Source organism: Giraffa tippelskirchi, chromosome 13, assembly GCF_054371585.1.
Source record: "Giraffa tippelskirchi isolate mGirTip1 chromosome 13, T2T-mGirTip1v1.2.pri, whole genome shotgun sequence".
NCBI lineage: Eukaryota > Metazoa > Chordata > Mammalia > Artiodactyla > Giraffidae > Giraffa > Giraffa tippelskirchi.
This window is the reverse complement of record NC_137287.1, coordinates 37,498,153-37,512,961: the sequence shown is the minus strand read 5'-3', so window position 1 is coordinate 37,512,961 and position 14,809 is coordinate 37,498,153. Positions and strand designations below refer to the sequence as shown.

Sequence of the window (14,809 nt, the reverse complement as noted above, 5' to 3'; positions counted from 1 at the left end):
AAAAAGTGGGACAGAAACTGTTCTAGATTAAAGGAGTTTCAGGAGTCACAACAACCAAATGCAACACACGAGGAGACTTCCCTTGTTTCAGTTGCTTCAACTCTGAGAATTAGCTGGAAATTAGATCAAAGTCAGGCATGAGTGCTCATTATGTTAGATGGGATAATGGTATTGCAGTCATGTAAGAAAATCACTAAAATATTTGAGTGGAATCTTGTGATTTCTGTAACTTAAAAAAAAAACAACAACACTGCATCAGTTCCTTGGAGGTCCAGTGGTTAGGACTCTGCGCTTCCACTGTAGGGTTTTGATCCCTGGTCTGGGGACTAAGATCCTGCAAGCTGTACAACACAGCTAAAAAAAGAGAGAGAGAGAGAGAAAAAAAGGCAGATAGAGCAAGATGTTAATAATGATTAAATCTACATAGTGGGTATATCAGGGTTCATGATTCTAGTCTTTTCTCCTCTGTGTGTCTAAATTTTTTTCCTGATTGAAAGCTTTTTTGTTGTTTGTTGGCTTAAGTGATCCTGTCCTCACTGCTCTCCTTTTCTTTGTGTATTTTTCATTGTGGTAAAATTCACATGACGTAAAATTAACCATTAATAATTTTAAGGTGACGAATTCCATGGCATTTGTTACATTGACAGTGTTGTGTGAGCACCACCTCTCTCTGGTTCTGGAGCGTTTCCATTACCCCAAAAGGAGACCCCAGACCCATGAGACAAACACCCCTCACTCCCCCTTCCCCCAGCCCCTGGCAACCACTAATCTACTGTCTGGATTGGCCAATTTTGGACACTTCATATATATGAATCACACAGCATGTGACCTTTAGTGTCTGGTTTCTTGCACTCAGCATCATGTTTTCAAAGTTCATCCATGTTGTAACATGGGCTTCCCTGATGGCTCAGGTGGTAAAGAATCTGCCTGTGATGCCAGAGACCCAGGTTTGATCCCAGGATCAGGAAGATCCCCTGGAGAAGGGAATGGTAACCCACTCCAGTATTCTTGCCTGGAGAATCCCAGGAACAGAGGAGCCTTGCGGGCTACAGTCCATGCTGTTGCAAAGAGTTAGACATGACTGAGTAACTAACACACGCATGTTGTCACATAAATCAGAAGTTCATTTTTTTCCATGACTGAATAAACATGGTCAGACAGATAGACCACATTTTGTTTGTTCATCTGCTGATGGACACTTGGGTTATTTCCACCTTTGGACTCTTGTGAATAATGCTGCTATGAACATTCATGAGCAAGTTTTTGTTTGACGACCTGTTTTCCACAACTTTGGGTAGATACCAGGAGTGGTCATTTATTTATCCATTCATCCTTTAATGATCACCTGTGTTCATTTAGTGACCGCCAGGAGTGGAATTGATGGGTCGTATGGTAATTCCATGTTTAACTTTTTGTAGGGGTAATATATTGCGATGTCTGTGATTATTCTCAGATGATTCAGAAAACAAACACATACATACATATGGACAGATAAAGAAGACATTGTGAAATGTTAAGAATTGGTGAATTTAAGTGGATATAGGAGTGTCCTTTGAACTATTCTTGCAACTTGTGTGTAGTTTTGGTCTTTGTGTGTGTGTAGTTTTAAAAGACTGAAGTTGGTCTTGGTTGCAGTACTCAGGATCTTGATCGCGTCATATGAGATCTTTCATTAAGGTGCACGGATTCCCTAGGTGTGGCTTGCAGGCTTAGTTGCTTAGCTGCGCCGTGGCTTGCGGGATCTTAGTTCCCCAACCAGGGATCGAACCTGCATCCTCCGCACTGCAAGGTGGATTCTTAACCACTAGACCACCAGGGAAGTCCACAACCACCTCACTTTTCTTGGTTAATCTTGTTTGTTGTTGTTTAGTTGCTGAGTCATGTCCAACTCTTTTGCAACCCCGTGGACTCTAGCCCTCCAGGCTCCTCTGTCCATGGGATTTCCCAGGCAGGAATACTGGAGTGGTTTGCCATCAATCTTGTTACTCTCTCTATAACTTTGCAGGTTGCTGGAGGGAGGCAGAGTGTTTACTTAATTGACTAAACATTCTTCCCTTTGGCTTTTGGCAGCTGGTTCCCAGCGATTTGGACGATCTGAAGAAAGACATAGACGAGGTCTGGAAAGTTGTCAAGAAGCTGCTGATGGAAGGCCTCCACTTTGACCCTGACAGTGCTGCCGGCTTTAGGAAGTGAGTCCCTCCGGGGGCGGGGTCCCCTGCAGCCCTTGCAGCACCCAGAGGCTGCCAGCCCTCCCTCCAGAGAGGAAATGAGAGAGGTATCCCAGTGGATTCTGGACTCTGGGAGGAAGGACTCCAGACCTATGGACCGGGGGAGGGGGGATGTGGGGCTTCCCAGTGGAGAGGGAGATGAGGCAGAGAGCACCAGAGCTCAGAGGTGGGCTCCCCTGGCCTCGGCCCCACGTTCTTTCATGAGGAAATGGAGGCTCAGAGAGGGAGGGGGCCCCTGAGAGGCCACACAGGGAGCTTGGGCAGACCTGGAACTAGAGCCAGGCCCCCACCCCATCCAGACAGAGCCCCCAGCAGAGGGACCCGATCTTCCCGAAGGGCTCCTGTCCTCAGATCACCCCTCATGCCCTCCAGTGTCCACTCTGAAGGGTAGCTCTCCCCGGTTATGAAGGCCTCCATTGTGTTTGGGGCGAGGAGAGAACTACGCCCACTTTTATCCCCCACTGCTGCCCCAAGTGGCCACACGTGGTGGTTAGCAGGGGCCAGCGGAGCTGAGCTGAGCCGGGCCAGGCCAGCGGGAGTGGGATCTGGGGGAAGCCCTGGCCCTGAGGCACGGATGGACCTGCAGCCTCCCCAAGCACTGCCCAGGGCGGGGGTGGCCTCATGGGGCCCAGCTGGGGTGGCGGCTGACGGAGTGGGGTGTCTTCCAGGAAACTGTTTGAGCGGGTGAAATGCATCTCCTGCGACCGGCCCGTGGAGATGATGACCAGCCCGTGAGTACCGCCCGGGGTGGTCGGGGACGGGAACATCTGTGTACACCGTTCTGTGCACACGATCCCATTAGCTCCCGACCTGGGCAGTATTGGTGCCTCTCCCTTCCCCAGTCCTGTCTGCTGCCCGCTGTGTCCAGGAACAGGGTGGACTCCAGAGGAAGAGGGTAAGAGGAAACTCGGGGAAAGCTGAACCCTGTGGGATTTCCCTGCACACGGTTTTATAGTCTAATACTTTATGTATTGAGGTGAAATTCACATACAAAATCAGCCATTTTAAAGTGAAAAACTCAGTGGCATTTAGTGCACGTGTATGCATGTTAAGTGGCTTCAGTCGTGTCCGACTCTTTGCGACCCTGTGGACTGTAACCCGCCAAATTATAGGCTTCTGTCCGCGGGATTTTTTCGGGCAAGAATACTGGAGCAGGTTGCCATTTCCTCCTCCAGGGGATCTTCCCAACCCAAGGATCTAACCCTGGTCTCTTATGTGTCCTGCACTGGCAGGCAGGTTCTTTACCATCAGCGCCACCTGGGAAACCCCAAATGAAAGTGTAAGTTTCTCAGTCATGTCCAACTCTTTGTGACTGCATAGACTGTGGCCCGCCACGCTCTTCTGTCCATGGAATTCCACAGGCAAGAATACTGGTGTGGGTAGCCATTCCCTTCTCCAGGGTATCTTCCTGACCCAGTGATCAAACTGGGGTCTCCTGCATTGCAGGAGGATTCTTTACCATCTGAGCCACCAGGGAAGCCCATTCACCTCAAATTCCAAAATATTTTCATCTCCCCACCACTCAAATCAAGATGTAGAACAGTTCCAGCTCCTCAGAAGGCTGATGCTTTTATTTTTTTGTAATGAGGTCAAATATACATAATATAAATTAACCGTTTTAAAGTGAACAGTTCAGGGACTTCCCTGGCTATCTAGTGGTTAAGATTCCTTGCTTCCATTACAGGAAAGGGTCACAAATTTGATCCCAGGTCGAGGAATTAAGGTCCCACATGCTGGGTGGTGTGGCCTAAAAAAAAAAGAAAGTGAACAGTTCAGAGACATTTAGTACATTGACAATATGGCCCAACCCCAAAAGGAAACCCTGTGCGCATCAGCAGTCACTCTCCATTCTCATCCGCCGAGCCCATGGCACCCTCCAACCCGCATCCCATTTCTAGGACTCACCTGTTCTGGGTTTTCCTTTTATCATCAGAACAGTTGTTTTCAATGACCTATGAAGAGGATGGTGGCCCCACGCTGTGGATCTTTCTGGAGGAAAGGCCATGTTTGAGGGCAGGCTTCCAGGAGGAGGTGGGATCCGGGCCCTCTGCTGGCCACGTGCACCTCCCACTTTGCTCTTGTCCTCCACAGGCAACTCATCACCATTCGCAACACTCACCTGCTGTCACGGCTGCGGCCAGCCAGCGCCAACAGCTACGAGTACCTGCAGCGCCAACAGATGAGGTGAGCAAACTCCAATCCCAAGACGCAAAGACTGTCCAGGGCACCGCAGCCATCGCGAGGAACACTGTCCCGGGCAGTGGGGCTACAGATGGGCACGTGAGGTACTCACGAGGAGAGGAACGAACAGGTTATCAGGCGTCTGTTGTGGACCAAGAACTGTTCGGGGAGGGAGGGTCTCAAACCTCACACGCCCCTGTGGTCGGGGGTTGACAGACCAGCTTCCTGCTGGAAGAAGTGAGTCATGACCCCTCGGGGTCCCCGGGGGGCTTGCTGTGTCCGGGGCAGGCTCTGTGCCGAGTGCTCTGACAGCACTGACCTCGTTGAAACCTTACACCTTCCCTTTGAGGTCATTGTTTCACAGCTGAAGAAACTGAGGCTTAGAGAGTTTCAGCAACCAGCCTGAGGTCACAGCTAGCATATGGCAGGCCTGGCGCCTCAGCCTTCATGTTTCCCTGCCCCTTGGCTGGCCCCCTAGGCCCCAGCCCCGCTCCTCAGCCGCTGACATCCCATGGCTTCATGGGTGCTTCTGATACCCGGGCCCCTGGGCTCAAGGGTGGAGAGTGATGGCTGAACAGCAGCCACAGCCACATGAAGGTGAGGGCCCTGGGGGTCTGTGCCTGATGTGTCTCCCCCCCACCCCCCCATACCCATCTTGTCTTGTGAGATGAGAGGTTAAGAGGGATGGGTAGTCCAGTGATTAAGACTTAGCCCTTCCAATGCTGGGGGCTTGGGTTTGATCCCTGGTCCGGGAACTAAGATCCCACCTGCCCACGGTGTGATCAAAAAAAAAAGACAGAGGTTAAGAGTCTGCTCTTGGCAGGCCAGACCAGAGCCCCAGGTCTGGGGGAACATGGCTCTCAATTTTTGCTCTCTGCCCCAATGGTGCCTGTCTGTCCAGAGTTCCCTGGCTACTGGCCAGGCCCTCGACCCAACCTGAGGCTCCTCTGGGGCGGAGGTGCCTCCAGGTGGCTGCTGACCCCCCTGTCCTGCCCCCAGGGAACAACAGCAGCTGCAGAAACTCCAGAACCTCGGAGCCCCTGAGGAGAGCCTGGACTCACTGGGCCCCCTGCGGGACTGGGGTGATGGCACCAGAAATGACGCCAACCTCGAGTTCAAGCCATATGGCTTATCGACACTCTACCCCTATGGGGACCCTGAGTTGTTGGACTATGACTCTGTGAGTCAGGCCACGGCCCCTGGAGGTGGGCGACCCTGGGGGAGGCGGGCCCTGCCGCCCTCTGTGGACACTCCCTAACCTGGGGCCTGGGCTGCCTTAAACAGGCCGAGGTGGACCTCCTGGGCGTGGACGGGATCCTGTACAAGGGCCGGATGACCAGCAAGGACAGGGCGCGGCCGCTGACCGGCACGGAGAAGGAGCTGGCAGGTGAGGAGCGTCAGCCTGCCTGGGCACCCCTGCCCGGGGTCCTGCCTTTGCTGGGCAGCTTGAGGCCCCGTGTGAGGCAGGTGGGGCCCAGAGCTGGCAACACCTGTGACAGGGGCACCTCACAAAGCCAGTGGCAAATGTGGGCTCCTACTGTGTGCCAGGCGCAGTCCTGAGGAGCGGCTGGGGAGGAGAACCAGAGGGCTCCCTGGAGTGCTGGGCGTGACGGGAGAGTTGAGACTACGGACACTGGTCCTCAGATGGCCCAAGGAGGAGGCCCTGGGCTGCTGTCCTGAGGCCTCTGAAGAGGGAAGAGGGCTTAGCTGGATGAAGGAGTCAGGTGGGAGGAGAGTGCTCTGGGGAGGGAGCGTGGGCAACAGCAGGTGCAAAGGCACTGTGCTGGGGGGGAGGCAGGCCCAATTGGGGACTCAGGAAGATGAGTCTACCTGGGCCAGGCTTGGGCGTGATGAGGAGGAGAAAAGGACAGGTCGAGAGGCCTGTGTCCCAACTGTCACAAGTTGGGGAGGGCTGGGCCCGAGGGAGATGGGAAATGAGTCACTCTGGTTGCTGCACCGTCGTGGCTCTGGCTCCAGTTGGCTCTGGCTGGGGACCCCGGGGACTCAGCTCCAGCACTGGGCTGGAAGCACCCAAAGGGGCGCCTTCTCTGCGCCTTTGAGGTTCCCCCGTCTGAGAAGAGGGGCTCCACACACTGCCCTAGTGGAGTTGGTCCAGGAGCCACAGAGTCCCGCATGTCCCCCATCACCCCCTTTGCCTCCACTGACTTGAGAACAAGCACCAGACGCCTAAGCACTGGTGTGTGGGAGAAGACGGCGGCCTGCTTCAATGTCCTGGGGCTGCGCCAGATGACCACCAGCTGGGCGCCTGGAGACAACAGCAATGAGCTCTGCCGGTTCAGGAGGCCAGAAATCCCAAATCAAGGTGTGGGCAGGGCCGTGTGCCCCCCTAAGGCCCTAGTGGAGGATCCCTCCTGCCTCTTGCAGCTTCTGGGGCCCCAGGCATTCCTGAGCTTGTGGCTGCATCACTCCCATCTCTGCCTCTATCTTTGAGTGGCTTCTCCCCGTGTCTCTTCCTCTTCTGTCTCTTAACTCAGATGGCCTCACCTCAAGAAGTGTGAGTGTGCTCAGTTGCTCAGTCATGTCCGTCCAACTCTTTGCAACCCTCTCCAGGCTCCTCTGTCCATGGGATTTTCCAGGCAAGAATACTGGAGTGGGTTGCCATTTCCTCCCCCCATCTCAAGATCCTTCACTTATTTACATCTGCAGGCACCTTTTCTTCAAACAAGGTCACATTCACAGGTTCCGGGGGACATGTCTTTTGGGTGGCTGCCATTCAACCCACCACAGGCCCCTGCCCTTGTCCAGTGGGGCAGGACACCATCTCGAGCCCTGAATTCCCCTAGAGCATGGATGTGACCCTTCAGTGTTAACAGCTCCTCGTGGACGAGGTTTGGCTGCTCCAGGCCCCCAGGGAGGGATGCTGTTGGAAAGAGACTCAGGCCGGGCCTCTAGGACCACCAGGCAGGATGACAGCAATGGTGGCCAACATTGAATGAGCTCAACTTCTTTCTTTTTAAAAATATTTTTATTTATTCTTTTTGGCCATGCCACATGGCATGCGAGATCTTAGTTCCCCAACCATGGATCAAACCTGCGCCTCCTGCAGTGGAAGCGCAGAGTCTTAACCACTGAACCGCCAGGGAAGTCTCTAATGAATCCAACTCCTTGCCACGCCCTGCACTGCCTCCTTTCACCCTGCAAGAGCCAGGGAGGCACTGCACAAACAAGCGGGTGAGGGCTGCTTGCCTGGAGCGCACCCTTGGTGGAGGGGCCAGAGTGACGTACAGACCCCACCTTCGTCTCCCATCATCAGTCAGACAGTGACCCCCTCCACCCAGCTCCCCTAGACTGTCATCTGGAGCAAGGGGCTTTTCTCCCCAGCATGTATTTGTTCTCCAGTTCCATGCAACAAAGCAGGACTGAACCAGGACTCCTCATTGCTTTATCCTGCTTGGGGGCCACAAAGTCTAACTGCCAATTGGGATCGCTTTAAAACCTGCCTGTGGCTGGATTTCTTGACCAGTTTGTCTTATCGCTCGAAAGAACTCGAAAGAACATCTGGGCGTGCTAAGTCGCTTCAGTCTTGTCTAACTGTGCGACCCTATGGACTGTAGCCCGCCAGGGTCCTCTGTCCATGGGACTCTCCAGGCAAGAATACTGGAGTGGGTTGCCATTTCCTCCTCCAGGGGATCTTCCTGACCCAGGATCGAATCCGCGTCTCTTACATCTCCTGCATTGGCAGGCGGGTTCTTTACCACTAGTGCCACCTGGGAAGCCCAATCCAAGACACACTCAGTATCTAAACCTAAACTAGCTGATGTGAACCCTGCCCAGGTCCAGCCTGGTCTCATGCATCCATCTGTCCTTTGCCCACAGGGCCACTGAGGGCCATCCAGCCAGCCTATGCCCTCCCCTCCGATGCCCACACTGTGGCCAGGATCTCAGGCGGGCCAGAGGAACCCCAAGTGCCTAGTGAACAGTGCCCCCAGCAGGAGGCTGGACTTCCAGAGAAGTCTCAGTGCAGGAAGGGCTGAGAACAGACAGGGCTGAGGCAGGCGGAGGCGCCTGGGTCACAGATGGAGGCGGAGGCACCTCACCAGCCCAGCTGCTGTCCTCACCAGCCCTGGGTGAACGGCCGTCTGTGACCCCTCCCCATCCCCTCATCCTCTTGCACCTTCACTCTCACGGCCTCTTTTCCCTGCATGCTCCCACCTCATGCACTGGCCTCTGGTCTGGGTGGCCAGCCATGGAGATTCTTGGCTGGATCCCCGTTCAGAAAGGGTGACCTGGGGTTCAGAAGTGAAGGATGGAGCCAGACCCCAAAGGCCACGTATTGTGCGACACCCTCTTATGAAGTGTCCAGAACAGGCAGATCACGAGACGGAAAGCAGGTTCGTGGTCACCAGGAGCTCGAGGGAGGGGAGAACGGGGGTGACTGGCTCGTGGGTACCAGTCTCTTTTGGGAGTGGTGAGATGTTCGAGAACTGGATGGGGAACTGGCAGCCGCACAGCCTTGTGAATGAACTTGATGCTACCGAAGTGTTCACTTTGAATAATTAATTTTATGTGAATTTTACATCAAAAAAGGGCTTCCCAGGTAGCGCTAGTGGTAAAGAATCCACCTGCAATGCAGGAGATCTGAGACATGAGTTCGATCCCTGGGTCTGAAAGATTCCCTGGAGGAGGAAATGGCAACCCACTCCAGTATTCTTGTCTGGAGAATCCCAGGGACAGAGGAACCTGGCGGTCTATAGTCCATGGGGTCGCAAAGAGTTGGACATGACTGAAGTGACTTAGCATGCATGTACCTTAAAAAAAAAAAATGCACTCACAGGAGATGAAGGACAGGAAGTGGGGTGGGGCACTGTGGTGGCCGGCCCTGGTGGGAATCGCTGAGAACTGGCAGGCCGACCAGCACACCGCCTGTATCTTTCTATGCTAAAATAAGGTCTCTCTCCTCCCCGGCCTTGAGTTACTTTCAGAAAGGGTTTTCCTAACACCTCAGCCTTAAGAAGGGGAGGCGGGGAGGGAGGAAGGGACTTCTGTGCACGAATAGGTGGGGTTGGGTATGTGAAGAGGTGGGGTAGGGGCAGCAGGGCAGGTCCCACCGGAGTGAACGGCCTTTGCGGGCGCCAGAGGACAGGACATGGGCCTCCAGGTGAGCAGAGCCCTGGTGGTGCCCCCACCCACACCTGTCTCTTCCCTTTTCTTCTCCGCTAAGCTGTGAAGGTCCCACATCCCCCGGCCAGAAGCCCGTATGAGGGTGCGCGCCATAGCACCCTATTCGGTGCCATCTACTCCAGTGAGTAGCTGCCCTCCAACTCCCTGGCCTAGCTGGGATTCCAGCAGCTTGTTTGGGCCCCCAGTCCCAGCCTGGGGCTCTCCTGCCCCACCTCACCCACCTCTCCCCTACCCAGACCCGCAGGGCCAGAGAAGGTCCCTTGAATAACTGCCTCGTGGCACCCAGTGCCCTGAGCAGGGGCTCCCAGCCACCGAGGGCTCCAGTTTCACCCTCCAGTCAGGCCTCATGGTCCAGGCGCCATCCCTGGGGCCCAGGGCTGGTGTCTGTATTCCAGGAGTCCAACCAGCTTTAGGGGTGGGATAAGGGGGCCATTCATTCCCTTGGGCCTCTCCACTGGGGGCCCGATGGATAGATGAAACTGCCCATCCCCCAGGATGGATACTCCTGCCCCCACCCAGGAAGTGTCAGATGCCTGGGCTGGGTGATCAGAGGTGAACACTTCCAGTCTTGGGGCTTCTCTTTTCCTTAGTGGGGATGGCCCTGTCGGGCCAGCCTCTCTCCAGAATGTTCTTGGGACACATCGTGGGTCTCTCCTGCCCTCCCCCACCCCCCGCAGCCCTTCCCCCCTGTGCCAGCATGGGCTCAGCCGCCTCGGGCCCTCCGCCAACGATGCCCGCTCAGCCTCCGTCTCTCCTGCCCGTGCTGCTGCTGCCACCGCTGACGCCATCTCTGCAGGACCCCCAGCCGGCCCCCCAGCCGGCCCCAGGGTCTGCCAGGCACCCTCGGTCCCTGCGCCTGGAGTCCCGAGCCAGCCTGCAGTCCACCAAGGAGCCCAGCAACCTGTGAGCCCTGTGCCATCCCCTCCCCACCAGCATCTCCACCCTCCCCCCAAGGCAGAAACACTGCCCTGGGAAAGGTTCCGGGTCCTGGGCTTAGGGGAGGGGTCTCCATAAGGGACTCATTTTGATCCAGTAGCTGCTTCTAACTTGCCTATGGATACACACAACACAATCCATCTCATGCTACATTTCATGGAGATACAGCTTTCTTTCTAGACTGAATTTTCCACTAAACCAATTTAATTCCTTGACCCGTTTTCAATACAGCACAGTTACAGTGGTTTTAAAAAAACAATCACTTTCCTTTTTTATTTTGCTGAAATGATTTCATCAGAATGCTTTCCAATTACAGCCAATATTGCTGTCCATTTTCTTTAGCGAGTGTTATTTCTACCAGGACTGGTTTTCTCATGGGAACCAGATTTTACTGCATGTGTGCCTTTTTACTGTCTGTTGATTGTTTCCACTAGTAATCACTGTTATGAGTTGGGTATTTAAAGAATCTGATTGTTTGTATTTACTTCTGGTTAATCCACGAGGCACTTGGAGCAAAAGCCCTGGAATCCTCCAGGACCACTCCATCCTGTTTGGCGTCTTGCTGGTTCTTTGGTTCATGTGCTCACTGTCTGTGTGTTTGGTGGACTGACCAGCAAAGCGTGCTCATCTGGGGTTCTGTGACTGGCCCCGGGGAGAAGAGCGAAGCGCTCATACCTGCCTGGTGGGTCCCTCAGCCCATGTGGTTTCTGCCCCTGGGATGGTTTTGTGTGTGTGACTGCACCACAGGGCTTGGGAAATCTTAGTTATCCGACCAGGGTTCGAACCCCTGCCCCCTGCATTGGAAGCGCAGAGTCTTAACCACTGGACCACCAGGGAAGTCCCTGAACGGTTTATTGGTCCCTCTTCTCCCTCTCGGGCTTCCCTGGTGGTTCAGTGGTAAAGATTCCGCCTGCAATGCAGGAGATGTACGAGACACAAGTTCGATCCCTGGGTTGGGAAGATCCCCTGGAGGATGGCACGGCAACCCACTCTAGTATTCTTGCTTGGAGAATCCCATGGACAGAGGAGCCTGGCGGGCTATTGTCCAGAGGGTCACACAGAGTTGGACACGACTGAAGTGACTGAGCACACACGCTTTTCCCTCTCAGTTTGGCTGTTTCTCCCTTTTCACCCCTAGGTTGTCCAGTTGCACCCTCTACCCTTTATATGCTTCCTGACACTTCTGTCACATTCCACAAAGACTAAAAAAGAAAACTTCCTTCTGCTTGGTTTTGGGGCACACCTCCCCCTAGCATCCACCAGAGGCCCCTGGGGTGGTGGAGCGAGTCAGGGAGTGGGGGTCGAGCTGCCCCGGGGATCCACCCTGGGGGTGTCAGGGTGCTGGCATGACAGAGGATCCTCTGGACCGGTGGCCAAAGGCGTCCTGGATGCTCAGTGCCTACCCCCCACCCCCAGTGGTCCCCCAGCCCTGCCTCCCCTCCCACGCACCCCCTTCTGGACCTGACTTCTCTTTTCTTTCTCCAAGGACTGCATCCAAGTGAAGCCGGGCACTTCCTGACCCCCATGACCTACGCTGCCTTGGGGACACCAGCCAGTGCGGCCCCAGCCCCACCCCCTTGGTAGAGATGAGTATTTTTATCAGCTTCTCCCCAGAATAAAATATTTTACTTTTCTGACTGTGAACGAGGGTGACTGGCCCCATGCCCTCTGCGGCAGCTGGCCTTGCCTGTCCCACATGGGTGGGTGGGCCTGTCACCCACCCCTCCAGCCACCACCCCACTGGGGGTGAGTCTCCACAGAGAATCATGACAAACCTCCCCTCCCCCATCACACACACCCCCGTGGCAGAGTGCCCCGTGCAGCCCCGGCCCTGAGTGGTGGGTGGGCAGAGCATGGCCCCCGGGCAGAGGCCGTGGTGTGACTTACCCACGCTCATACGGTTAAGGCCTCAGCTCTCCGGCCACCTGCCCAGGAGGCTGTACTTCCTGGGTGCCGGACACTGGTGTGAGGAGTCCAATTTTCAACACCTCTCCCATGTGGCCTGGGCTCGGGCAAGAGGAGAGGTGGAGGCCCCGGGGGAGGCGCCTGAGCCAGGAGCGGTCAGGCTTGTCTCCTGCCGCCTCGACCTGTGGGAACTCACAGCAGCCAAGCCCTGCTCTCTTAGCCCCTGGTAGCTGCCTTCCAGCCCGTTTTTCCGATTTACCGATGGAGTCAGTGCTTGAGTGGGTTCCTGCAGACCAGGGATTGAGGGGTAAGCCAGGTAGGGCCCTGGGTAACCCGGTGTCCAGGGACAGGTCTCCTGGGTGCTCAGGAAGGAGGGGGGCGGTGAGCCCCCTGCAGCCAGCCGGGAACAGTCTTGAAGATGACGGTTCTGTCCCCTGTGGGGGCTGGTGGGGAAGCCAGCCTTTGGCCTGATCCCAGGTGGGAGCTGGAGGCAGAATCCTTGCCAAGGAGAAGGGCAGAAACCCCCCTGTCCTGTTCCAGCCCCCGGGGGTGGGGGGACCCGCTGGCCTTGGCGGCTGGGAGGGCAGTGCTGCATCTCCTCCTGGGGCCGATGCTCAGCAGGGGGCCCACCCCCTCCAGCAGGGGAAGGTGCTTGGGGAGCAGATGAAACCGGGGGTGGGGTCAGTAGAGGGGGCACTTTTGAAGGCCCTGGGTCCCACCTTCTCCTCTGCTAGGGGACCACAGTTCCTGGCTGGGCCAGGCTGGACAAAGAGTAGCGTGACCAACTGTCCTGGTCTGCCTTCGAGTGAAGGGGGATCCCTGGAACTTTTTGTTTCAAGGCTCAGATGAGGGGATTCCCTGGCGTGCCAGTGGGTAGCACTCCAGGCTTTCATTGCCGAAAGCCTGGGTTCAATCCTTAGTTGGGGAACTTAAGATCCCACAAGCTGTGTGGCACAGCCAAAAAAAAAAAAGAAAATTGTTTATGAAAACATTTGCTAGGTTTCAATATTTCAGGAATGCAAATTCCCCATAATGGCTATTTTGTTGGTGTTGTTGCTGTGAAAAAAAACACATTAAAACTTGCCTCCCTGGAGGTCCAGTGGTTAGGACTCCAGGCTTTCATTGCCAAAGATTCCAGGTTCAATCCCTGGTCGGGGAACTAAGATCCCCAAGGCGCACCCAAGAGAAAAAAGACTGAGATGAATCAGCCCTGTGCAGAGGGAGGTGTGTGGGCTGGCCTGGCACGAGGGGCACAGATGAGATGGCTCTGGCCAAGCAGAGGGTCCTACCTCGGAGCGTTGCATGGTGACTGCTCTGCACCCCAAACCCAGCCCCACAACCCACCAATGCAAGTGAAAGGGTCACTGAATGTTCTCTCCCTTTCAAAGACCACAAACTCATTAACCCTAAGGTATGCACAACTGACGACAGCAAACGTGTGTCCCAAACAAGATGGTCTGCCTTGGGAAAAGGCACCACCAGGACCCCCCATTGTGTCTCAGCTGGTAAAGAATCTGCCTGCAACATGGGAGACCTGGGTTCGATCCCTGGGTTGAGACGATCCCCTGGAGAAGGGAAAGGCTACCCACTCCAGTGTTCTGGCCTGGAGAATTCCATGGACTGTATAGTCCATGGGGTCGCAAAGAATCAGACAAGACTGAGGGATTTTCACTTTCGGGACCCCAAAGCAGGCCACCAGGGGGCACCGGAGGGAAGGCCTTCTGTGCAGGGACATCTTAGCGGCACATGGGTCTCCCTGGCACTACTCCCTTGGCTGGCTTGAGCCCTGACTTTCCATGGATTAGAGAGCTCTAGGCAGAGACCCTCCAAACACACACAACCTCCAGAGAAGGGCTTCTCTTCTCTCTCCCCTTCCTCTTGCTCTCAACTTCCCTAGATCCATAGAAAATGAGTGCCCCCACCCCCCGATATTTGCACCTCATATTTCCCAGGAGCTGAGAAATGGCCAGAAAGCCGAGCAGAACTCTGCCAGCAGGCTCCTGGTGCCTTGTGCTGGGCTGCTGACAGGCCTTGGCCATCCAGGGAGTGGGCCCTCTCCCACCCTCCCCAGCAGGACCCAGCACCCTTACACCCCTAAAAGAGCTGCGTTAAGACTTACTTGAAATACATATATTTCCCAAACATCAGCTGTGGCTAAGCAACCGGAGACCTTTCCAAATGCAGGAACTGGAAATAGCCCTTGCCTCAAAAGATCTTTTGGCCAACCCGGGTGGCCTCCCCAACACAGACACCAGGAGGAACTGGAGTCAAAGCCCTCGTCTGTCCTTAGAGGAGCCCGGCTATGAAAAGACCCTAAGAGACCTCCAGGGCCACAGTGGCCCCGCCGGCCACCGGGCTGGGGGGCCAGTCTTGGGAGCCACGTGGTTTTCTGCTTCGGCCACAGTGTGTTCTCAGGG

At 55.2% G+C, this 14,809-nt stretch overlaps 1 protein-coding gene across 1 annotated transcript in view; it reads left to right on the top strand.

Annotated features, from left to right (window-relative positions):
• Positions 1-12,121, top strand: part of C13H16orf96 (chromosome 13 C16orf96 homolog) — a 36,709-nt gene extending 24,588 nt beyond the window's left edge. The window contains exons 11-18 of the mRNA XM_081552269.1: positions 2,071-2,189; positions 2,897-2,959; positions 4,320-4,412; positions 5,409-5,589; positions 5,694-5,796; positions 9,592-9,672; positions 10,229-10,454; positions 11,974-12,121. Of these exons, the coding sequence (XP_081408395.1) occupies positions 2,071-2,189; positions 2,897-2,959; positions 4,320-4,412; positions 5,409-5,589; positions 5,694-5,796; positions 9,592-9,672; positions 10,229-10,454; positions 11,974-11,989 (882 nt within the window). The 3' untranslated portion in view covers positions 11,990-12,121. The remainder of the gene's footprint in view (positions 1-2,070; positions 2,190-2,896; positions 2,960-4,319; positions 4,413-5,408; positions 5,590-5,693; positions 5,797-9,591; positions 9,673-10,228; positions 10,455-11,973) is intronic.
• Positions 12,122-14,809: the final 2,688 nt, after the last annotated feature.